This window comes from Megalobrama amblycephala, linkage group LG4, assembly GCF_018812025.1.
Source record: "Megalobrama amblycephala isolate DHTTF-2021 linkage group LG4, ASM1881202v1, whole genome shotgun sequence".
Classification (NCBI taxonomy): Eukaryota; Metazoa; Chordata; class Actinopteri; order Cypriniformes; family Xenocyprididae; genus Megalobrama; species Megalobrama amblycephala.
Genome location: NC_063047.1, coordinates 23,450,332 through 23,476,237, shown reverse-complemented (window position 1 = coordinate 23,476,237; position 25,906 = coordinate 23,450,332). Strand labels below are relative to the sequence as shown.

At 37.1% G+C, this 25,906-nt stretch overlaps 2 protein-coding genes across 2 annotated transcripts; one reads left to right on the top strand and one right to left on the bottom strand.

Moving 5' to 3' along the window:
* The first annotated feature begins 8,294 nt into the window (after positions 1–8,294).
* gas1b (growth arrest-specific 1b) lies at positions 8,295–10,342 on the top strand. Its single transcript, XM_048188404.1, has one exon. The coding sequence runs from the start codon at positions 8,772–8,774 to the stop codon at positions 9,567–9,569; it is 798 nt and encodes a 265-aa protein (XP_048044361.1). The 5' UTR covers positions 8,295–8,771; the 3' UTR covers positions 9,570–10,342.
* Positions 10,343–15,015: 4,673 nt separating this feature from the next.
* Positions 15,016–20,438, bottom strand: c9 (complement component 9). Its single transcript, XM_048188403.1, has 11 exons — positions 20,290–20,438; positions 20,037–20,145; positions 19,752–19,902; positions 19,501–19,651; positions 17,655–17,793; positions 16,973–17,449; positions 16,456–16,696; positions 16,087–16,221; positions 15,663–15,838; positions 15,352–15,580; positions 15,016–15,259 (listed from the first exon to the last, which is right to left on the bottom strand). Exons 1-11 carry the CDS (start codon positions 20,361–20,363, stop codon positions 15,108–15,110), a joined length of 2,034 nt encoding a protein of 677 aa, XP_048044360.1. The 5' UTR covers positions 20,364–20,438; the 3' UTR covers positions 15,016–15,107.
* Between the last annotated feature and the right edge of the window lie 5,468 nt (positions 20,439–25,906).

Below are 25,906 nucleotides of genomic sequence, written 5' to 3'. Positions count from 1 at the left end.
CATTCCCTTGCAGTTTTGTAATGATTGGACCAAGAACTAACACAGATGCAATGAAGATGCATAAAAATCTGAATCTGAGTTTTCTGAGTTGTGTACACTCAAAAAATTATTCTAGCTGCTTGCTCAGTTTATTTAAATAAAATAAGCTGAACCAACACAAATGTTTAGTTTTTTACTTAATTGGCATTTGCACTCAATTGTATTATGTTAAATGAAATTAAATTAGCAAAATGTTAAGTTAACCTAAACCATTTGTGTTGGGACTACACAAATCATTTATGTTGCATTGATTGAAACTGGGCAGTGGATTTCTAGTTCCTAGCATGCTTTGCATAGGGATAGATCGGGACAGTAAATGTTGAAATTAAGTGCTGTTTAATGTGTTTTTTAGTAAAGGGAAATACCTTTTTAAAGTTTGATGTTCAGTTATATTTGACATTTAAAAGAGTTTATGTCGATTTTTATGAGGTTACTATTATGCTGAAGTGTAGACCTTGTGGTTAGGCTATGGGTGGCTACATGAAATAAATCTATGTTGTTCTCAACAAGCTTTAACTGTGCTAAAGCCAGTGATGAGAAGTTCTTTACCCGATCATTACTTGCATGCTACAAATGTTTTGCAGAAAACTTGAGCAACTCTGCACAAGGGCACCAGTCTGAATTGCAATAGCACTGGTTGGATCAACAAGAGTGAATTATGTTCAGGAAACATTCACAGAATACGTTAAATGAAACTGGTGTGATCTCATTCAATTAGGATGAATTTTACTCATCAGTACAATTAACCTAGCTTAAGTTCAAATAAATCAGTTCAAATGTGTGGAAATAGGTGTCATAATTGAATTAAGTTAGACCAACAAGTTATTTTTTTTTGAGTGTATACACTTTTAGAAACTCAATGTCATCTGTGTTGATAGTGGTGAACTCAGCTCAAGGCCCAAACAGTTCCACTCTCCTCCCCTCTCTCCAGCCCTCCATGGACAGACAATGGATCATTCACACTGGCCTGCCTTCATGCCACTTGATTGGCTTACGGTAAAAAAACATTCAGTCCTTGTGGGAACTTTCCAGCCGAGATGATAATCAGAAGGGGGAGGGAAGGGAGAGGGACAGATCCAGGATACAATAGGCAACAAAGACCTTATTTACATCTCATATCCCCTCCCCAAACAAATCAACAAAAACATGGGTCTAATGAGAGGGACAGAGCTGGTGTCATTACACTCACTGCTGACTGCTTTACTTTGGCATTGGTACACATGTGATGTATAGCATAACCTGATATTGCTGAGTTTAACATGTTCCTGGGTCAACATTTATGTTGATCCTGGAACAACATTCAAATCAACCAATCAGATTTGAGGGACAAGTTTACAGATTATGTCAAGTTTAGGCTTAAAATCATGAATTGGTGCTTCTAAATCTGTGTTATTCATCTATCATTTCCCTCTGATTTTTGGGATAACGTATGGGTAGGGTTAGGTTTAGGGGTAGGAATAGGGTTAAGACTAAATTTTCAGACTAGAATGTTGTTCCAGGATCAACAAAATATGTTGACCCAGGAACGCATCTAACTCAGCAATATCAGGACAATATCAATATGCGTGATGGATATGCACAAACATCAATGCAGGTCATGGTATAAAAATTTTTGACTTGTTTTCAGTGTTGTAATAGTTACTATAGTGAGTTTACTTGATGAGAAGGTGAATACCAAAATGTAATGTTGATTTTGAACTGACCAACTGCTGTAGGCCAGTTTCCCAAAATATGTTACAGTAAGATTATAAATTGTACAAGAATGTAAAATAATCTACAATGAGAGAGTAAAAACTCTGCTCAGGACCACCATGATTTCTCTTTTAATCATCAAACATACTGAGGCTTAATGGGTCAAACCGTCTTGGGAGCTATGATGTCAGTTAGCCCACATGGAACAAATTTCATCTGTTCTTTGATGAAAATGGTTAACACTTTGCAGAATGATTCTGTAGGGTGAATTCAGTTGATTGGGAAACTTTTGCCAAGTTATCTCAATGGCAAAAAGTGTCTCAATCACCCTGAATTCACCTTCACCGAATTCACATGTCCAGCCCCTTACAACTATATTTCCTCTCTGATGTCGTGCACACCAACACGAGGGCAAGGGCAATATGATTGTCCAATGGCCAGACAAATTTCAATCCCTCCCCTCTAGTAAACTGTCACTCATCCATTTAGTTTGCTTCCAATCAATTCCTGATGGACAAAATCAAGTCCCGTCCTGCATTCCGTCTCGTTCGATAAGCCGCTTCACTCAGACACGTCACAATAAAGAAGAAATATCAGTTGCAATTTCCATTTCATACCAACTTTAATTTTCAAGCTGCTCCGTGTTCTGACAAACTGAAAATATCATTAATAAATAACACAGAAAAATTTTTTTACTTGTAAAACAACCTATATGTGGGGTTTTGACATCCAAGATAAGTGCAGATGTATAACAATTTGGAGATTTTCAATGTTAAAAAAATGCACATGACTTGTTTTAAAGTCATGCGAGTATAGTGCTGTACTTAGTTTTGATGTAACAAATCTGTAGTCAATTCTATTCTGTATAATGCCCATCTCAGTAAAACAATGAGCAGGAAAAATATATATATTTAACATGTTTAGGGCCTTCTAGATCTGTTATAAACCATATTGTGGGCAGCACACAACCAAACATCCAAAGACCATTGTTTCAAAGTTGTAATGTGATAAAAAAAAAAAATTGGCACAATTTAATAATTAAAAGTTAATCATTTGAAATTCTGATCAAGAAATCAGCTTCACCACTATGAAAACAGCACTCAGTTCTGTACCATTCATTTCACAGATGCTTTGTAACTATGACTGTACTGTTTAAATATTACCAGACCATTACTTTAGGCTCAAGTGCACTTTACAGGTTGTCTAAGTGAGGACAGTAAAGGGCCATTTAATGCTTTTAGCGTATATACACACACACACACACACACAGGTTTGTTTTTGTGAATTGTGGGGACATTCCATAGGCGTAATGGTTTTCATACTGTACAAACCATATTTTCTATTGCCCTATACTAACCCTACACCTAAACCTACCCCTTACAGAAAACTGTGCACATTGTTACTTTCTTATCTTTTACTTTCTCCTTGTAATACCTGTCATAGCCATTATACAAATTTGTGTCCTGATACGTCACAAAAACACGCGCGCACACACACACGCGCGCGCGCACACAGTTTATTATGATAGCCAAGATGGATGTTACATACTACACATTAGCGACACATTACAATCCTTGACTTTAAAAGAGGGAAATTCCACATAAAAGTATGTGTGCTCAGTTCAACAGATGGTATTTATAAAACGCTTTAGAGAGAGGGTCTTCCCAATAAAAAAAGACACAGGAAATGGCTGCAACAGGTCATTCAGAAACATTTGCTTAAGTTATGAAAAAGAAAGCAGACAGTTAAACAAACATTGACCAGTGAAAGTAACAGAGAGACAGTTAACAGCTGTTTCCATTAAATCAGAATGAAAAGACCGGACTGGTGGAGCCGGGCCGTTTTGGCAACACACTAATATCATAGTGTGCAATCGCTGTGCCTTTGAGAGCTTCTTGACGAGGGAGGTCCTGATGAATATGTTTTTGGCAATGAAGCTTGAGTGTGTGTAATCATTTGTGACAGTGGTGGAGACGTGAAGACTGAGACTTCTAGAGTGCTGAGAAAGCCATGTATCTTCTTTCTAAAAAAAAAAAAAAAAAAAAAAAAACAGCATTCCTATTCTAAAGTTATGACTTATCACTGTGGGCAACAGTACAAAACAGTTTCAATAGGAAAAGGAAATGTTGTTTTTATTTATACAACAATTACAACAGAACTGAAAACAAAGAGTAGCGCAGGCAAGCTTAAAACAAATGTAAGATGCAGTATAAATTATGAAGGCGGAAGGAAGGAAGGAAGGAAGGATAATAATCACTCAGAAATTGCCAGTAAATTTCACAGTTAATTATAAAGAAACTGCACAGTAACAAGAGTAACACTTTGAAATAAACATGATTTTTTTAAAGTAGAAAAACCAAAATAGTTTTCTTGTCAAATATACTCCAATAATCTTTGTCTGGTTTAAAACTTCGAAAAATCTTTTTTTTTTATTTTTTTTTTATTTTTTTTTTTTTTACAGTGTTGTTTATATCTGTAAAAGTATTAAGTATGGAACTGGTTAAAGTTAAGAAGGACAGCGCTGTCTGTTCATGCCTCAGATTTCATCTGAGCCAGAGAAAATTTGGCTCGCTTCATTTCTGGTCTGCGTCCAACACTGACATGATTCAGACTGGATTTCAGCAGCATATACGTGTAGGAAAAGAGCTGTTCTAGAACTCAAATGAATTAGACAAATCTCAGGTTTTTCCACTGAAAGTTCTTTTTTAGTTTTTCCCTTGATCGCAAAGCCTGGGCTACTTTACAGCAAATAATGATAAACAGGTCTGACAGCTTGGCAAGAGGGAACAACCGACTCCTCAGAGAGATTCTGAATACATTTCACAGCAGTTCTCTCTATAAGAAAAGGAAATGCCAACATCTTGCAGTAATAGTCTCACCAGATTGAACAAAATCATCCTTTGTGAGGAGTGAAGCCTTGAACTCTGGAGTTGCTCGGAGTTCTCTGTGTGTGAAGGAAAATGTACAGGGCTCATATTCGGTTTTCTCACCGTGTTGGGCAAGCAGTTTCGTTGTTTGTTGTGTTATAGTTTTGTGATTTTAGAAAGTGTGATGCATCTATTTAAAATATATCTTTCTGAATATTATCACATTAGATAGCAAAACTACAGCACTTTTCTCATTACCCTTTCAAAACAACGTTGTGAATCTCACGGCATGTCATCAAGAGAAATGGATGTGCTATTACAGTTTTACAGTGGAATGTCCGAGAATTTGCATGAGACTGTTTGCTCCTTTCCTCCCAAATAGGCCATCTAATCTCTCTAATTGGGAAAAGGAGAAAATGTTGAAAGGTGGGGGTAGGGATAGGGGGCATTTTTTGGCCAGCTGCCTGAGCTTTGTGGTTTGAGTGCAGCAGTGTGATAGGATCAATGTAACATGGATAACACAGTCTGCTCTGTTCTCCAAAAACTGCTCCTTCTCTTTCTGCAGATCTGGGCCAGGTGATGATCATAATCCGTCATTTAGAATGTGTACATGAGCTAGGAAGTCAATGCTATTTGTTTCATGGAATTGAGATATATACCATCAAATATATAGTTAATAAACATCTCAAAACCTGCTACTATCTGGATGTTGAACATGAACAAGCCACGGGTTCTTGTATAATACTGTGGAGGATGGGGAAGTGTGAGAACAAAAGAAAGAAGGTTGTAATGTCATGACCCAGGTTTGATTGCTTCTTTGTTTTTTTGTTTTTTTCTCTCTTTCCCTGTTCATCTTTGCTGATTCGTTTCAGCTGTTCGTCATTTCTGCCAGCGTTCGCGCTTTCACGTCCGCACCTGTTCTGTGTCTGTGATGATTGTTCTGGTTATTTCTCCCTGAGTCCCAGAACCAGTTCCAGTACCTGAACTCATGGTCCGTCTGTCTGAGACTCTTGTCTGCAGGCCTGGTTCCTTCCATCCACCAGCCTTGGTGTTCTCCATCTACCTCCTGAGACTTTTCCAGATCGACCACTGAGCCTTTGTGAACTGGGGCTTCCTTCAGGGAACGAACTGTTGCTATCTCTTCTGTTCTCTAGCTGCAGCGTACTGTGTGACGACGCCTGGCAGTCTGTTTATGATGAATATTGTTTGGGTCTCTGAATAAATTCTGTTAATTGGCTCCTTTTGCCTTTGGGTCTTCTGCTGTCGCATAACATGTAACAGCTGCTATTTTGCCAGTTAATCAAACCAACCAGAAAGGATCAAAGGGTTGTTCATGCAATCCTGACCCTCACTGCAGACCATATGCAATGCTTAGGGCATGTCATCACAGAAAACACCTTAATGATGTCTACAAGTGTTTGTAATGGTAATTCTCCTTAGCAAAATAAAACAACTTGGAGAGACATAAACCAATGTAAGATGAAACCATGTAAAGTATAAGAACACAACCTGTCTGCGACGTTCCTTTAGAATGTTTGGTTTGATGTTTTCTTAAAAAAAAATGGGTATTTAAAATAAACTTGGCTTGATAATTTTCCCTGCAAAATGTCAATTTGTAGGAATGGAAGCAATGGATCAAGATTTTTCACTGAGAATCCAGAGGTTATTCTATTTTAAATAAAACAAAATAACATGTAGGCTATATTTTATTAAATGGTATTAAATGATAAATGGTGTTTTGTGGTATCAACCTTATTCAAATTTTTTCCTATAAAAGTTCGGTCTCTTTTCTTCATGTTAACTACGGGGGAGCTCGGCTCCCCTTAAAGGGTTAGTTCACCCAAAAATGAAAATGATGTCATTAATGACTCACCCTCATGTCGTTCCAAACCCGTAAGACCTCCGTTCATCTTCAGAACACAGTTTAAGATATTTTAGATTTAGTCCGAGAGCTTTCTGTCCCTCCATTGAAAGTGTATGTACGGTATACCATGTCCAGAAAGGTAATAAAAACATCATCAAAGTAGTCCATGTGACATCAGTGGGTCAGTTAGAATTTGTTGAAGCATCGAAAATACATTTTGGTCCAAAAATAACAAAAACTACGACTTTATTCAGCATTGTCTTCTCTTCCGGGTCTGTTGTCAATCCGCGTTCACAACTCCGCAGTGACGCTGCTGACGTGTTATCTGGTGCGCCCGAGCTTCATTTACAGTCTGAGGGAGACGCACGCTGTAAACAAAACAACCGTCGCAAATATGTCTAAGGATTTTGACACAGAGGAAGACTTGCATTTTTTTGCTCAGCCATATTTATTTGAACCCAAATACACAGACGAAGAGCTAAGAGCGATGGAAGAAGCTCCTACACAGCAGTAACCGCTGTCACAAGCAGCGTCACTGTGGAGTCGTGAACGTGGATTGACAACAGACCCGGAAGAGAAGACAATGCTGAATAAAGTCGTAGTTTTTGTTATTTTTGGACCAAAATGTATTTTCGATGCTTTAACAAATTCTAACCCACTGATGTCACATGGTCTACTTTGATGATGTTTTTATTACCTTTCTGGACATGGACAGTATACCGTACATACACTTTCAATGGAGGGACAGAAAGCTCTCGGACTAAATCTAAAATATCTTAAACTGTGTTCTGAAGATGAACGGAGGTCTTACGGGTTTGGAACGACATGAGGGTGAGTCATTAATGACATAATTTTCATTTTTGGGTGAGCTAACCCTTTAATAAGACATGGGCTCCCCTGAAAATGTGATTTGTGAAATTTTGGGGGGTCTCACAAAAAAATACTGACAATGTGTTACTTCGACGTGCAATTTCAGTTTTGTACAATGTGATCATCGTGGATTATTATGTGTAAAATTTCAAAAATATCATTCATTCATGCATGACGTCGATTTAAACCTAATTCACTTCAAGAAAGATAACTATACATGCTATTCTTGTCATGAGCATCAAGGTGTGGGGGCGCTGCGGTGGAAATTCCACTCATGTTTAGTACATGTTAACTCGAACTGCAAATGAAGCTGACCCCAGGCCTGTGTTGAGGTGAGGCATGTTCTTCGCAATTATGTGTTGTGGCTGGGTTGTTATTGGTCTGCGTGACTCTCGATGTATTAGACCTAATTTAACGGAGGAATTTTGGTATTCTTCTGTAGCCTGACGAGTAACTTTAACCGTTGTTCTTGTGAACTCAAACAGCCTGATGCTTTGTTTATAGACTATTTGTGGGTGGCTGTTTGTTGTTTCACCCGCGCACGAACTGAAATTACCAAACGTGCGACTGTGTACACTAATTGAGTGGGCTCCCCCACGGTATAGTTCGAACACTGCTCAGGTTAATACGCTTACTTTTATGGATACTTATTAAAACACTTCTTAGGACATGCTGAGGTCTGTCGAGCAAAATAAGTGGCTACACCTACAATTAGAACTGAGAGCTTTTTGGGTGCTGAGTGTTGGGCAGAGACATCGGATTTGCAATGCACTTTGACAGCCAAAATATTCTAGCTGTAGGCGGGGACTGATGCTTTATCAAGTCAAATTAAGGCCCGCACCCTCTCCACATTCTCGACCTTCATCAAGTTCTGACCTCCACCCTCGAATGACGTCAGAAATCACAACAACTGATCGGACCAATAGTGTGCTGCATGCATACTTCTGGGGGTCTGGGTAGCTGAACAGATACGCCAAGACGTCCCAGAGAGCAGTCAGAGTGAGTTGTACTTTTTCCAGCTTTGTTATTTGAACAATATGCAGTGTGAGATCGCTTTTTGGGGTGTTTTGATGTAATTGTTAAAGCGTAGATTTATTGGTGGATTACTGCAATCAAGAGCAGCGAGAAAACGAGTCGACGCGCATCAAGATGTTGCTGCACGTTTTGCTTTCGCGGCAGTGAGCAAATGGGATTCATTCCAACCATTTGGAGTTTTGTCCATGGATACTTTTCAATGCATGTCTCTGTGCATAGTGAAGGAACAAATATGAGCACACTTAGGCTAACTAAAGTGGTCGATAAAACGCGGCTAGACGACGGCGGGTATGGAACAAGAGGAGTTGTTTGTTTCAATCTCTGGTAAGAACAGAGAAACATTATGGATTATGGACCAACAAATGGAAACATTTGACCCAATAAGTTAACTTTTAAGCTGTTGCATGTGGGCACATCAAGGAATGGCACGCTCTGGCAACCCTGCAGTCACTCCACGGCTGCAGATATTGATATTGTCCGTCGGCTGTGCGTTGATATATTTATCCACCGCATCACCGGCACACAACCAGCGTTTGATATGCTGGCAGGCCATCATGAAGTGCCAAGGAGAACCGGAGTGTCACTACGCGTATACTCAGTATCTACACGCTTGCGGTCCGGTAATAAACGGCAATAGGAAGAAATGTCCTAGCCACTGCATTTCTTCCATCATTCAGCTTAACCTGACTGTGAACGGCCCGGCACTGGAGGACTGCGAGTGCGCCTCGGACACTTTATGCAAGATGACCAAGCGAGCTATCGAACCCTGTATGCCCAGAACCAGCCACATGGGCTGCACCGAAGCTCGTAAGCAGTGCGAGAACGATCTCGAGTGCAGCACCGCCATGCGGGACTATCTGTACCACTGCAGGAAACTGTTCGGAGGAGAGCGCTGTTCGGACGACTGCCGGCGGGTCATCACGAACATGCGCTCCATTCCAAAAGCCCAGCTTCTGGACACTTGCGTGTGCGACGGCACAGAGAGGACCATATGCGAATATGTCAAAGTCAGCATGAAAAACTTATGCTTTAACGACAGATATGTCGGTAGTGGCTTTTCAGATACCGAGGACGACTTGGAGGAAGACTACGAGACGGATTATGAGGAAGAAGAGAACGATGCCCGGGATTTAAGAGCACAAAAGTGTTCGATTGTGATGTCCACCATTTTGACATTTCTCGCTTTTGTTATATTAAGATAGGCTAAATCATGTTTTCAGAGTTCAGTGGTTAGCTGCATATTTGGCCTGGTGGAAATAATGAGACCCCCCTAAATTAGAACTTGCATCCTCGGTGGAAATCCAAGGGGGTTCCTCTCGGTTAAAACGTTACAAGTAGCCTATTACTTATCACTTTATTGTTAGTTTACACACAAAAATATGACAAGACCAGCTGTGTTTTGTTTCAGATGTGTTTAAAATATATTTTGTTGTGAGACATTTGCGTTGCACAAGACGAATCTCCATACAGAAAACTGATACTGACAGAAAAGTAGCTCTCATGAAAGTGTTCGAATCATTCGCACTTTGTATTTATATTTGTATTTCCTTAGGTGCTTATATTGTACAGGTAGCCTACACGAGAGATGGTTAAAAGGAAGAAAATGGCGGAAGAAGAAAACCAGAATTGTTTTTTTTCAAAACCTAGTTGAGCTGCCAAAATCTGCACACCATGAAAAGGAGTCAGTTGTTCTTGATGTCAGGAAAATATATTGGAAATATGTGCTCCACTATATTAAGTTATTATGAACTATTGTGGAAACTTCTATTCAAAGAGATAAAAAAAAATAAAAAGCCTACTGGAAGTTTATTTTTGTATGAAAGATTGGTTAGTGTAAATTGTATATGAACTACATAGTTATTGTAAATGTGTATGTTTGTGTATCATATAATTGTGTGAATAATGTTGATAAACAATACCATGTAATACTGTTTATAATGTTCATAAAGATTGGCTCCAAATTATTACAAAACTATTTTACCTTTTTGTGTCTGGTTATTTCACTATATAAACAAGTGCTGTGCATTTTTGTGAAAACAGCTTAAATATCTTTAACATAATTGCACACGTATTTAACTTGGATATAGTCTAATAACATTTCCCATCTGCAACTAGATTGTAATGACTTTATTTATCAGTTGAGCAACTCTCTTCTGTCAGTCTTCATGTCCATCATGCAGATCTAGTGTCAACTAAGTATGTTACTTTCTACTGTACACTTGAGAGCAGATGCAATTTTAACTTACAATTTGGAATATATACCAATAGACTATAAAATAAGCATTAAATATCACAAGTCTTGAATTAATATTAAGTAATTAATTTAGTCAATACTGTTCTTGGGCTGTTATCAAAAAAACTTCAAGTTCCACCTGACACCCACTGCAGTTTATAGGCCAACCAAAGTAAGCTGCTAGTCAAACGTTTTGGCTCTGTTCCTGCACTTGACCTTGTAAACATAAATGTTTACAGAGGGAGTTAGTCTAAGTTCCCAGAGACTCTCAACATCTAAAGAAACAAATGAGGTTGTCTTTAAACGGGATCAGAGTTGAGCATGAGCCAAGTAAGGCCTCAACTGGCTTATTTGTTCAAAGCTTGAGTGTTTATTTAAAGTCTTCACTCAGGCTGACAAGGAAAAAAGTGGTGTTCGCGTGAATGAAGCCTCAAGTAGCCATCACAAACGCACTCAGTCTGCTACTGTGTGTGTGTGTGTGTGTGTGTGTGTGTGTGTGTGTGTATATGTTTAAGTGGGCTTGTCATTGTTTAAAAGAGTTTGCTTCTCAGTGTGAGTAGCACTTGGGTAGTACAAATCTCCTCTTGGATTCCATATGCCTCTTTGTTCTGTGAAGTTTAATATAACAATACGGCTTGATACCTAGTTAGCATTCCAAATACAAAAGAGCAGAAAGGTATTATCCCATAAAATACAATAGAATTTGCCCTTCCCCCAACACCTTAAAAATATCATACTCTCACAAAAATGAATCATTGGGAAAATAGTGAATTTTAATGCTTATGTTACAAAGCTTCTAGAGATCCAAGATGGTAGCTGTGATAGTTCGTTTCGAGGCAGATGCGGGACAAGGCTCCTCAGTCTTAATGAATGAAGGAGAAGTCGAGTGGCACTTCTGTCATGCTAATACTAAACACACAATAGAGGCAGCACACAATGACCTGGCACTTCATTCTGTCTTCTAGCTGACACCTCTAGAAAGAGCAGACTGAACATTCTTGAGAGAGCAGAAGAAGGAGATAGTGCAATGTAAATTATGTTAATCTGGTTCAAATGAAGAAGTGGAGGAGGTCACTTTTTCAAAAACTATAGTTTTGTCCCAAATGACACACTATGCACTTATACACTATACTTATGCATGTACTTAACATTAGTGTGTGAATTTTATACTGTTATTTTGTCATTCAACATTGGAGTCCGATAGCCCCTCCTGCTCCGCTACGTAATTAAAGCTGTGAAAGTTGAGTACATGAAGCGTCAAATATTCCACTCTTTGTTTTTTTTCAGTTAATTAAAAGCATCATCCAGGTATTTAAAGTGCAATTTTTCTATATGTAATTTTCAGTGCAAACACACTACTCGCATATAGTACAAAATGGCATAGTGCACAAATACGCTAATTGGGACAAATTTATATTATTTAATATTTTTCTACCTTTTATTTGTATTTATAAATGTTCTTAAAAAAAAAAAGGTAAAAATATAAATATAATATTTTGGGGAGAGTAAATATTTTGCATAAATAAGCTGTATTTTTCTAAGAAATTTAATATTTTTGTTTTATCAGAAAATTTTGGATTTCTTTTTTTTTTCGTATTTTTAAGCAACAATGGCGTATGTATACGAAATATGTAATACTTTTAAATGTTTTAGGCGTAACATTTAATTTCCCCTTTTAGTATTGTTTTTTTTTTTTTTTTTAACCAGATATTTGGCAATTCTTTTCTTCAGGTTTCATGTTGAGAAAGTATTTCCAAAGACTGCATACTGACTACTAACTGAACTTTTGTGCTTGTTTTTTGTCAGTTAGAAGTAACAAGATGAGGTAAACTGACTATTCATCCTCGTCAGGTGAAAGGCCCCACTGGGACTTAGTAAAAGGGCAGCCATTTCTCAGATCAGACATGGTGTGTTGAACCTGTCACATTCAGTTTTTCTTGAGAACAGGCCCCTTTAAAACTGACAACAGTGCTGTTAATCCAGTTCTGTCCACTGATTTGAGTGTAAGAGAAGTGAAAGAAAACGTTACCTATTTCTTTCAAATTCTTAAAAGATCTTGTGTCAGCATGCTGTATAGCTGGAGTTTGCTTTGAGATTCAGCATCTGATAAAACTTCACAACCCTCCTTTCGACAGAAAACAGTTAATCTACATCATGGTTTTACGTAAGCCATGAGACAAGGAGCAGTTTCTCTTTGTGGAAGTTTTTTCCATAGCACATTTTATCTGTTGACCGGGGCATATGCCAAACATGAAAACAGTTTGAGTGGGGAATGCGGGAGAGGGGTGAGGTTCAGTTGTCAGTGGATGGGAAGAGGGGGTTGGTTTTTAAGGGGTTTTTAAAAGAAGGAATTTGGGGGAAGGGCAGGCAGTGAAGGGCCTTTTCTGAATGACCCTTCATGGACAAACAGAGGACCCCTCCACACCATCAGCATACTTTAGTGTGCAATAGTGAGCTGGACTGCATGAGTGCATATGACTTGATTGCGCTTCTATGTCCATTTTTTCTTCCACCAAGGGGATGAAGAAAAAGAGGGGAGCAGTGAAAAGAGTGAGAGAAGAGAAACAAAACTGTGCTGACATGGGGCATAACTTAATTTTCACGGTGCTGAGACAGATGGGAAAGGTAATGTGGCGTGACGGCTCTTAGAAACTTCAATGGATGCCATGACCTCAGGGAAGTCAGAATCTGACTGCACTGGGTCATTTGATTTTTTTTTCCTCTTTGGGAGTGGAGAAGGAGGTGCACCTTTTAGCTCATTGCTTTGAGATATTTTCCTTTTCTCTAAGAAAAGAAAAACTGCTCAATATTATTCATTATATTAGAATACTAAAAAAAAATGAGTCAAGTTATTTTACTATTGAACAATTCACCATATTTTGATGAACCATTTAATTGCTTTTTTCTCTCTCTAACTGCCCCTGTGTGCACTCCAATTTTTCCCCCCTTTTTTTCTAGATGGGTTCTCATCCCAAAGCCATTGCTGCCACAAGTTGACTCTTGAAGGGTATTGAAGCTGAAAGGAGCTTCTCAGAGGCTCAATAGGGAGTTAAGAGAGCTACTCTATTAACCTGACCTCTGGAGGCCCAAGAAGAGTGAAAAGTGAGCCATCTACCTCAACATCACATCTATTCCTCATACATTCATGCCTTTTTGTGTAGTCCAAACACTAGTTCTCATGTTTTTGATCTATTTTTGTTTCTGATCCAGCATGATTATGCTGACATGAGCATTAAACTAAAATACAATGTTGGCAAATCACAAATAAAAGAGAAAAAAGGAAATGAGGATGGTAATTAATTAAAAAAAGTGTATAAGTGGATTCTAGTCAAATCAGTTTAAAGGATTAGTTCACTTTTAAATAAACTTTTCCTGATAATTTACTTACCCCCATGTCATCCAAGATGTCCATGTCTTTCTTTCTTCATTCGAAAAGAATTTAAGGTTTTTGATGAAAACATTCCAGGATTTTTTTCCATATAGTGGACTTCAGTGGACACCAAACAGTTGAAGGTCAAAATTAGTTTCATTGCATCTTCAAAGCGTTCTACGTGATCCCAGATGAGAAATAAGGGTCTTATCTAGAGAACCCATCACTCATTTTCTAAAAAAAAAAAATTTAAATGTATAAAATTTTATTTTATTTTTTAGAAAATGAGTGATGGTTTCTCTAGATAAGACCCTTATTTCTCGTCTGGGATCGTGTATAACGCTTTGAATCTAATTTTGACCTTCAACTATTTGGTGTCCACTGAAGTCCACTATATGGAAAAAAATCCTGGAATGTTTTCATCAAAAACTTTAATTTCTTTTTGACTGAAGAAAGAAGGGCATGGACATCTTGGATGACATGGGGGTGAGTAAATTATCAGGAAATTTTTATTTAAAAGTGAACTAATCCTTTAATGTCTTGTTGGTCACAATCTACACAACGTAAACAAGGTGAGAAAGGGTGCATGAGTCGTGATCACAGAAATGTACCCTGGGTTAATTCCTCTTTGTGTGAGTGAATCTTGTGGCTTTACTGATATACAGCATATTTCAACCAGTTTTGCCGTCTGAAAGTGATTTCACTCATATCGTCTAAATGTTATGAGTAGCCTATGATATGTGGGAGAGAGAGAGAGAAAAAAAAAGGTTTAATTTTTTTCTAAATCCAAATGGTATTTTTGAACTATACCTTGGTAAATTACTATAGTAGCCTATATTTTAAAGTACTATGGGATCAGTTTGTAATACCATCACTGTACCGCCGTGATAGGACAAAGTCGGGTAATATGGGAAAAGCTTGCTGTTAATGTAGCCAATGCAAACTATTTGGGACGTACTGCCTATTTTTACCACAAGATGGCGGTGTTGTCAAAAATGCGTGTTTCAATAACAACAACAAAAAAACGCTCTTTATGAGAGTAATATTTGAAAGTACATGTGATTTAGCCTGTTTATTTCTTATTTTGTACACAGCACTTTTAATAATCCGTGATTATTTATGACTCCGTGACTCTTCTTAGCAGTAGTCTTCACTGGTTGTATCTCCTTTGCAGATTCCGTTTGGTACACCTCGAGTGTTGCAGGTACGCGTCCGTCTGCGACGCCGTCCGGAGCAGGAGGACCAGGGAGTCCAGCAGCCCCAGTTCCCCAGCTGTTCAAAAGACTTACCTAGAAATGCGTAAACAGAGACAGACGGAACGCTCAACTCAAAGCTATAGAAATGAGAGGTATGGAAGTTTTACAGGCACAGAAACACACACCTTTCACCATTTCCATGTCAACGATCTGACACGCGACACCTTCAGTCCCTGGTGAGCACATGCATTTACACTCCCCGTCTATCTGGATCACAGTGCCACCGTTCTGGCACGGCTGGCACTTGCACACGCTGTACTCGGCCACATAGTCATCGAGGGCTCTTCTGAGATTGTCCCGCCTCGGCTGAGCATCAGGAAAGTCCAAAGGTATCGCATTGTAGATGGGTTCAGGCTGCCAGCACAATGAAAACAAACTGTGTTCCATTACAGCAGTTACCACGCAGTCACTGGCATGTAAAGTGAAGGTGTCTTACATCACTGTGAATGAGAGCAGGTAGAGCAGAGACGGTCTTTGCCCATTCCACATATTGAGTATAGTCTAGAATGCCATCTTTAGTGAGCTGAGACTTCATGGCTACTGCTGTGGCTGGACTGCCCCCTCTCACTGCGATCAGCACCTTATCAATAACCCCACTTGTGCTCTTGTCATCTGGTGAACAAGGTTGTGCACAAATTATGTTTTTGTCAGAAGGCATGTGTCTGTTGAATTTGAAGGAATAGTTCACCAAAAATGTCATCATTTGTTCACCCATATGTCTTTTCTTTCATGTAACACAAATAAGATATTTTGAAGAACAGAGTTTTTCTCTCTCTCAAAATATCTTCTTTTTTGTGTTCATTTTGAGTGAACTATCCCTTTAATATCTTACTATTTAAAAATTGTATACACATACACACCTGTGGGTTTGTCTGTTATAGTATCACACTTGCCCACTGGTTTAACGTGTCCTCCTATGTCTCCTAATTTGGAAAGCTGTATATTGCCTCTAATTCCAACCTCGAGACAGTCCTTGACCGTGGATTCAGTGACCTCTGCAGCAGTTAGATAAATTTGAACCATTAAATAAAGTCAAGTCATAATCCTTTAGTGAGGCTTTCAGCCTGAAAAAGTATCCTTCCCTTTAATGCCTTTACATTGAGTGTCATTTAAATGGCACAGTATATTTGAATCATGTATATCGTTTGGAATTGCTATAACATTTTGTGACGTTGCCCCAAGTTATCCAGGACTTACAAAAGAAACTTGAAATGTGGTATCAAACTTACTTTTTAGTTTGAGGATATCCTCATTCATTATGTAAATAAGCTCATATTCTCCACCGGACTTTCCGTTCTTGGTGAAGTGTGTTCCATAGTCCTCCAAGAAAGCAAAATACTGTCCCTTCTCATATGTAAGTGGGAGGGCATCCACATCATCCAAGAATGTTGAGGATACCTCCAGCCCTCGCTGTCTCATCCTGTAGGTGGCCAGCTCCACTCTGCCTTTCACTCTCATGAAGGTCTTTCTCTGAAAGAGAACACGTGCTAGTAGTAGAAGCAACACAGATGTTGCAGATTTGTGAAAGGTAGTCTTTATTATTTCTTTTCATACCCTACATAAACAAACAACATCTATTTATTGTGAATATTTCTTTCTCGTTCTTTAGTATTTGAATTTCAGTCTGTTCCATGCACATGGTGGTTTATGGGCCTGAAGATGTGAATTACAATAAATAAAGTGCAAACAGGTAAGAAATAGTTGCCCAAGAAAGCAATAAAACAAATACCCCTGCATCTCACTCACCTTGGTTGTCGTGATTTCTGACAGCTGTTTGATGATATTGGTTTTTTCAGTCTTAGTGTCAATTCCTGCTGATGCACTAATACCTAGGTCATGACCAGAATTTTGGACACCACTAGAACCTTCGGCTTCGCCGGCCACATCAGGACCTTTGGCTTCACCGTTCTCACTGGGACTAGCAGCTTCACCACCCTCATCGGGGCTGGCAACATCTCCACCCTCACCGGGGCTGGCAACATCTCCACCCTCACCGGGGCTGGCAACATCTCCACCCTCACCAGGGCTGACAAAATCTGAAGCACTGCCAGCATCTCCAGCACTGCCAGCATCACTGCTTGCACCAGCACTGGAGGGCTCAGTGGGGGAAAATTTAAAGCTTAAGCCTACTTCATAAGTGTTGGTGGATTCTGTAGTTATCTCTTTTATTAAAGAGTGAATGTCCTCATACATCTCCTTGGAGCTGCTCTCTTCCACTTTTGTCTGAAGATAAAGAGACATGGGTGAAGACTATAAATAGTGTTTTTAAGATGTTTGTCTTTGTCAGAATTTAAGTGCTTTTTCTTGCCGGTTTGTTCTCGCAGTCATTTTTGGAAGATTTTCAGTTTGTTTCTTTTAGTTTTGCTCTCAATAAATACCCCAAATCTTTGTAAAACAAAAGTTGACATCAGTAAACTGAGAGACCCACCTCATAGTTGAGAACCCCAATGTTCCAGGGTAGTCTGTTATAATCCAATGTAGTTGGATCTCTGATTCGGTTACACTGGCCATTATACAATCTGTTATTAAAGGGATTCATTCGAGGTCCAGATCCCAGAATATTTATTCTGTTGAGACAAGAATTAAACTTCTTTAGAATATGTACAGAAGTTGATAGGGTTGACATTAGTTAATGCAAAACCCAAAACATGAAATAGCACAATGTACGTTAACAGCATAGATTAATCTTGGTATTGTTCATTACATAAACTACTGCTTAAAAGTTTGGGGTTGGTCTCTTATGAAAAATACAGTAAAAATATTAATATTGTAAAATATAATTACAATTTAAAACAATTGTTTCCTATTTTAAAATTAAATTTCAATCATGACAACTCTCAAAATAGTTTTAGCATGGTAATGGATATGACAATGTTAATGAATTTGGTCTTGGTGGACTAGATCTGCTACGCTGCTGCAGTATGGACTTTCTACTGCTAATAGACACACAGACACTCTGCTGTGATCATGCATGATGTGTTGCTGTACATATGTACAGGATGTACATAATGGTGCATTTATGCCATGTAGTAATTCCTGTAATTACAAGATTTCAACTTGTAAAAATCGTTTACGCCCTCGTAGAGCTTGTAATTTCATTTTGTTAGCTCCTACATGTACCACGTGACTGCTTTACCACCTGACCACTGCAGATAGATTTATGTGTTGATAGTGTTAAACAGCTCAGAGTAGAACATCACGTTATCATCTCGAAATTATGTTAATTGTGACGTGGCTTGAATGCAGCATAATTCCTGTAGCACAGAGGTCTTCAATCCTGCTCCTGGGGACCCATTGTCCTGCAGAGATTAGCTCCAAAGGTAATCCAACACACCTGAAGCAGGAAATTGAGCTCTTTAGCTATTCACATGCAGGTGTGTTGAAGCAGGTTGGAAGTAAACTTTGCAGGACAGTGGGTGCCCAGGAGAAGAGTTAAACATCTCTGCCATAGATCTAGGCAGGTGGAGCTGGGGGAGGTGGAGGGTTTCAGAGGAACTCTGACAGCGTACTACAGGACTACCCTACAGCAAACACTGAACCATACATTTTAAGCAAGCAATCTCATTGGGTGCAGGATCAGCAGAGGCCAAACAGTTTGTGCCATGCAGTAGTGATGTGATTGCTTGCAGATTTAAAGGATTAGTTCACTTTAAAATGAAAATTACTCCATGATTTATTCATCTTCAAGCCATCCTAGGTGTATATGACTTTCTTCTTTCAGATGAATACAGTCAGAGTTATATTAATAATCACCCTGATGCTCGTCCATCCTTCCATCCATCCATCATAAACATACTTCACACGGCTCCGGGGGGTTAATAAAGGCCTTCTGAAGTGAAGCGATGCATTTGTGTAAGAAAAATATCCATATTTAACACGTTATAAAGTAAAATAACTAGCTTCCGCCAGATCGCCTTCCGATTTCAACTACGAAAAACTGACGTCGCGTCAGTTACGCTTGTTTCGCAAGTTGAATACGGAAGGCAGAAGCAAGTTATCATAGAAGCAAGCTTAGTTCATTTAGGATATTTAAGTAACTTCAATAAACATACAGTAGAAATAAACATAACTGGTGTGCATCTTGAGACAAAACAATGGCACTGACATATTTTAAGATCTGTCAGTACAAGTTGCTTTCAGTTAAAACAGCTCAAACATGCATTTTATTCTAGGACTAGCTTAAGCCTTGTCTGTGAAACCGAAATAAATGTCTTTACTGTCACTTTTGATTAATTTAATGCATTCTTGCTTAACATTTGTATAAAGTCTCTGACCCGTATCCAGCTTGGGTGGCTATGTCAGACTCAAATACAGCTGTCTTGCCACAAGGTGACCTGATGACGTCACATTCGTCTTCATCAGACGTATCTGACTCTCCACAGTCATGATCCCCATTACACTTTAGATGTTTGTTTATGCATATTCCTGGGGGTAGAGTAATATACTTTATGATGAATATTGCTTAGCAATTTATCCTACAACTAAACACCTACCAACCTTATTTGCACAGACAAAAAATACTGACCTGAAGCGCACTGCCATTGAGAGCTTTTGCAGACGGGCGGAGGATCCATCAGGCATTTGGTAGAAGGTTTGCAGGCTCTCCGCTCTCCAATTGGGTATATGCACCTAGAGCCTTTAAACTGCCCAAAGACCTCAATACCTCTAGAGCGATGCTGTGTTACACAAGCAAAGGTGAAGGCTACACATTTTTTCAAAATATTATTAAATCAGAATAATTTCAGATGATAATAGATGACAATACATTATACATAAAGAAAGTGACAGAGAAGGAGAGCTATTCCAGTACCGTGGTATTAGTGCACGGGTCACAGGATGTCCACTCGGACCAGGCGCTCATTTTGCAGTCGATTGATGCAGGGTCATTAATTTGCCGCACCTCCCGTCTGGACCCTTGCCTTTGAGAAAGACAAATAATGATCAGCTTTATTATAGTAACTTACAATTCCAACTCCATTCTAGCACATAACTTTGGTTTAACATTTTTCCACATCTAACAGTGTAGCATACGTTCCAATTTTTATGAAATTATGCATACTCACGTGTGGTCAGTTATGCTCTTTCCATTAGCCTGATAAAAAATGCATATTGTTACACATAAAGCTAATGCCTTCATGGTGAAGCTTTGGACAGTCCTTTGAATGTATGTTGAAACGTGCACACTTGTATTTAAGCATTGATTCAGTGTTAATAATTAACATGAAACTTTTTAGAGTTGACAAGAGATTTGGGAATGTGTGTCTCCAAAGGTTTTTGTGTATCGCTGTGTTTTCCCAGATGTGTTAAATCATGCCACAGCATTTACTGTAACTGTTTAATGTTCAACTATCCGACTAATGTATTTCAAGCTGTTTTTGCCTGGTTTTACCTGAATTTTTGTACATATCACAGAATCTATATGTTCTTATGGAATATTTCTTGTTTTAAAATGCTTTTAGCATTCTCTATAGTATACTCAAGTCAAGTATTTTTTATATAGTAGTTTTACAGATGAGGAGCTGGCAAATAAATTTCCAAATAAAATATTTTAATGTTACCCAGTCCTGGGGATTACATTCTGTTTAAATTATTAATTTTATATTGTATTAATTTATTTATTTTTTAAAAATACAACAAATTCTTTAAAACATAAAACAAACAAATAAGTGATTCCTATGTTTTCTCACTTTAGTTTAGACTAAGTCCATGCACAAAACAGTCTTATTTCTGTCCTTGATTTCACAAACATGTTGAAATCTCAAACAAATACTATTGACATATCAGAAGTCCAAATGTTTTTACTGATTGCAGGTTTCAGAATGGGTCTGTTTGTTTGGTGGATGTGCGTGCGTGTGTGCGAATTATTTGATGGTGCACAGGGTGTAATAATCAGATGTGTAATTATAAGTGTAGATTCTTATTTTCAAAGTGACCTATCAGCAACATGCACTTCATCTGTGCCAAGTCAGCTGCCTTCTCCACTCATCAAATTTAACCATGCCACAAAACAATACAGCTCTGATTTTGTCTTTGTGCAGGGTCAGAGGAACACTGGCCAGTCAAAGTGAACATAGATCCTGTCCTGTACACCACAACTATGTGCTGAGAACACCATTTTTTTTAATGTTTCAGACACTTCCCCTCGGCTCACTCAGGAAGGTGGAGGGGACATGAACTGCACTCATCCCCCTTTTCCTGTTTTTGGGGCACTATTACTGGGAGAGTTGTACTATAGATTAGTCCAACAGCATTCCAAAAACTTCAGACTTCACTATTGGTAAAAGGCTGTGTTTGTGACCTTAAAAACTACACTAAAACATCTAGATCTATAGAGACTATAATACTTTGTCAGATAATCTAAAATTAAAATATATTCTTTTTTCAAAATAATTATTATTCAATCCTGAACTAAAAAGCGCTCTATAAACAAACATATAATTATTTAAAATGATCAGAATTATCATTTTAGATTAAGACTCTTCATATGGAAATAGCTTGTAGGAAAGCATGGCACTTAGCTAATTTCTGAGGCAAACTTTACACTCAGATATCAGAATTTAGTAAATGGATTTTTGGTAATTTCTCAGTTCTTAGCTCCACACAATGCAAAAACTAAAATCTGTAGGTAAAAAAAGCAGCCTTCTGTTCTTCCATGAAAGAAGCTGAGTAAGTGAAATCTTTTCCAAATAGCAACTCTTGTGTACAACTCTTGAAACTGATATTGCCGGCCAAATACATTTTAAAGAGAACAAAAGTAACAAGTGACAAATCAAACATGCCAATGATTCCTGATTGATTACATCAGCCACATCGCAAGTGCTCAAATGTGTGATATGCCCTAAATATAATTATTCCCTTTTTAAAAAATTCCAGAACAGTAATAAAAACAGAAAAATAAATGTTTGTGTGTGTGTGTGTGTGTGTGTGTGTGTGAGTTTGTTTATATTACATTGTGGGGACCAAATGTCCCCACGATGTAATATAAACCTGAGTTCACCTACATCGTGGGGACCGGCCACCGGTCCCCACAATGTAAATTAATTAATAAAAATACTAAATGATGTTTTTGTGAGAAAATAAAGGTATGCACAGTTTCCAGTGATTAGGTTTGGGGTTAGGGGTAGGGTAGGGGGATAGGAAGTACGGTTTGTACAGTATAAAATGCATTGCGGCCTATGGAAAGTCCCCACAAGGTGTGTGTGTGTGTGTGTGTGTGTGTGTGTATTTATTTATCCTCCTGGGACCCAGAATTTTTTTTTTTTTTTTTTTTTTTTTTTTTTTATATTTTCATGTCATTATATTGTTTAGAGCAGTGTTTCCCAACCCTGTTCCTGGAGGCACACCAACACTGCACATTTTGCATGTCTCTCTAATCAAACACACCTGATTCAAGTCATCAGCTCATTAGTAGAGACTCCAAGACCTGAAATGGGTGTGTCAGACAAAGGAGACATGCAAAATGTGCAGTGTTGGTGTGCCTCCAGGAACAGGGTTGGGAAACACTGGTTTAGAGCATAAGAAACAAATGAAAAAATAACATTTTTGAAAAATTATATTTTATTCATATGTTATGATATGTCCTCTGTAGTGGACACCAGGACTAAGTTGTTTAAAAAATAAAATGACATGAAATGAAATGTATAGGCAAAAACAATGGGATTTTTTTTAAATTCACCAATCAATTTTTAGGCTTCAAGATTTTTTTTAACCAAACTTTGTTTAAAGATGATTATCAACTATGTTATGAAAGATATAATGGAATTAATTTATATACCATTTTACTTTATGCAGTATGTGGGTAAAATAGCCATACATGGGTTTTTCCATTCAATACAATGCATCTATACACTGTATGTAATTTGCATATTAATATGTTCTTGGGGCAACGTGATGAAAAAAGAAGTGTAATAATGGGAGTAATAATTGGCAACATTTTCATAATAATATCTAATAGGAATATTGATACATAATTTATTTCGCTATTCACTTGTGTCTCCCAAAATGCCTGATAAACATGATTTATTTTATCTATAGTGAACATGTGTAAAATCGATGTTCTGTTTTGTAACAGAAAATCATATTTTGATTAGAAACCCCATACCTTTTTCCTGAGATGTTAATTTATGACAAACAATTTGAAAATTATTCAGATGTAAATGATAACAAAATATTGTCATATTTCCATAAGGGTGTTACATTTGATCAATAAATCAATGTCAGTCATATTTAAAGACCAAGGAGAGGGAGTGGTCATGGTGAAGCCTCCGAACATTTGGTATCGCTGAAAAGCCCTGAATGTGCTCTTTACAGGACATCCAGACTTGTCAGAGAAAATCACTAAAATATAAGGTCCACTACGGAGGACAAGTCTATTCCTGGGTCCCATATATATATATATATATATATATATATATATATATACACACAGTACAGTCCAAAAGTTTGGAACCACTAAGATTTTTAATGTTTTTAAAAGAAGTTTCGTCTGCTCACCAAGGCTACATTTATTTAATTAAAAATACAGTAAAAAACAGTAATATTGTGAAATATTATTACAATTTAAAATAACTGTGTACTATTTAAATATATTTGACAAAGTAATTTATTCCTGTGATGCAAAGCTGAATTTTCAGCATCGTTACTCCAGTCTTCAGTGTCACATGATCCTTCAGAAATCATTCTAATATGCTGATTTGCTGCTCAATAAACATTTATGATTATTTTCAATGTTGAAAACAGTTGTGTACTTTTTTTTTCAGGATTCCTTGATGAATAGAAAGTTCAAAAGAACAGCATTTATCTGAAATACAAAGCTTCTGTAGCATTATACACTACCGTTCAAAAGTTTGGGGTCAGTAAGAATTTGTATTTTTATTTTTTTGAAAAGAAATTAAAGAAATGAATACTTTTATTCAGCAAGGATGCATTAAATCAATCAAAAGTGGCAGTAAAGACATTTATAATGTTACAAAAGATTAGATTTCAGATAAACACTGTTCTTTTGAACTTTCTATTCATCAAATAATCCTGAAAAAAAATATTGTACACAAATATTTTGTACAATTGTACACATTAAATGTTTCTTGAGCAGCAGATCAGCATATTAGAATGATTTCTGAAGGATCATGTGACACTGAAGACTGGAGTAACGATGCTGAAAATTCAGCTTTGCCATCACAGGAATAAATTACTTGGTGAAATATATTCAAATAGAAAACAGTTATTTTAAATTGTAATAATATTTCACAATATTACTGTTTTTACTGTATTTTTAATTAAATAAATGTAGCCTTGGTGAGCAGACGAAACTTCTTTTAAAAACATTAAAAATCTTAGTGGTTCCAAACTTTTGGACTGTACTGTATATATATATATATATATATATATATATATATATATATATATATATATATATATATATATATATATATATATATATATATATATATATATATATATATATATATATATATATTACAGTACCACTAAGATTTTTTATGTTTTTAAAAGAAGTTTCGTCTGCTCACCAAGGCTACATTTATTTAATTAAAAATACAGTAAAAAACAGTAATATTGTGAAATATTATTACAATTTAAAATAACTGTTTTCTATTTGAACATATTTCACAAAGTAATTTATTCCTGTGATGGCAAAGCTGAATTTTCAGCATCGTTACTCCAGTCTTCAGTGTCGCATGATCCTTCAGAAATCATTCTAATATGCTGATCTGCTGCTCAAGAAACATTTAATATGTACAATTGTACAAAATATTTGTGTACAATATTTTTTTTCAGGATTATTTGATGAATAGAAAGTTCAAAAGAACAGTGTTTATCTGAAATCTAATCTTTTGTAACATTATAAATGTCTTTACTGCCACTTTTGATTGATTTAATGCATCCTTGCTGAATAAAAGTATTCATTTCTTTCATTTCTTTTCAAAAAAATAAAAATACAAATTCTTACTGACCCCAAACTTTTGAACGGTAGTGTATAGTGCTACAGAAGCTTTGTATTTCAGATAAATGCTGTTCTTTTGAACTTTCTATTCATCAAGGAATCCTGAAAAAAAAAAAAGTACACAACTGTTTTCAACATTGAAAATAATCATAAATGTTTATTGAGCAGCAAATCAGCATATTAGAATGATTTCTGAAGGATCATGTGACACTGAAGACTGGAGTAACGATGCTGAAAATTCAGCTTTGCATCACAGGAATAAATTACTTTGTGAAATATATTTAAATAGTACACAGTTATTTTAAATTGTAATAATATTTCACAATATTACTGTTTTTTACTGTATTTTTAATTAAATAAATGTAGCCTTGGTGAGCAGACAAAACTTCTTTTAAAAACATTAAAAATCTTAGTGGTTCCAAACTTTTGGACTGTATACTGTATATATATATATATATATATATATATATATATATATATATATATATATATATATATATATATATATATATATAATGTAAGACTACATTGACCTTATTTTTCTCATCTCGTTTAAACCCTTTCTCCATCTTTAGTTTGGCAAGCATTTTCTTTACCCGTTCCCCCTCTCATATGTCAGCAGTGTCAGCAGAGGAAGGGTAGTGAGGAAGGAAGGATGAACAGAGAGCTGAATTTCTTTACTGGCTTTCAGAATGAATGTCCCATGGTTTAATGAAAAG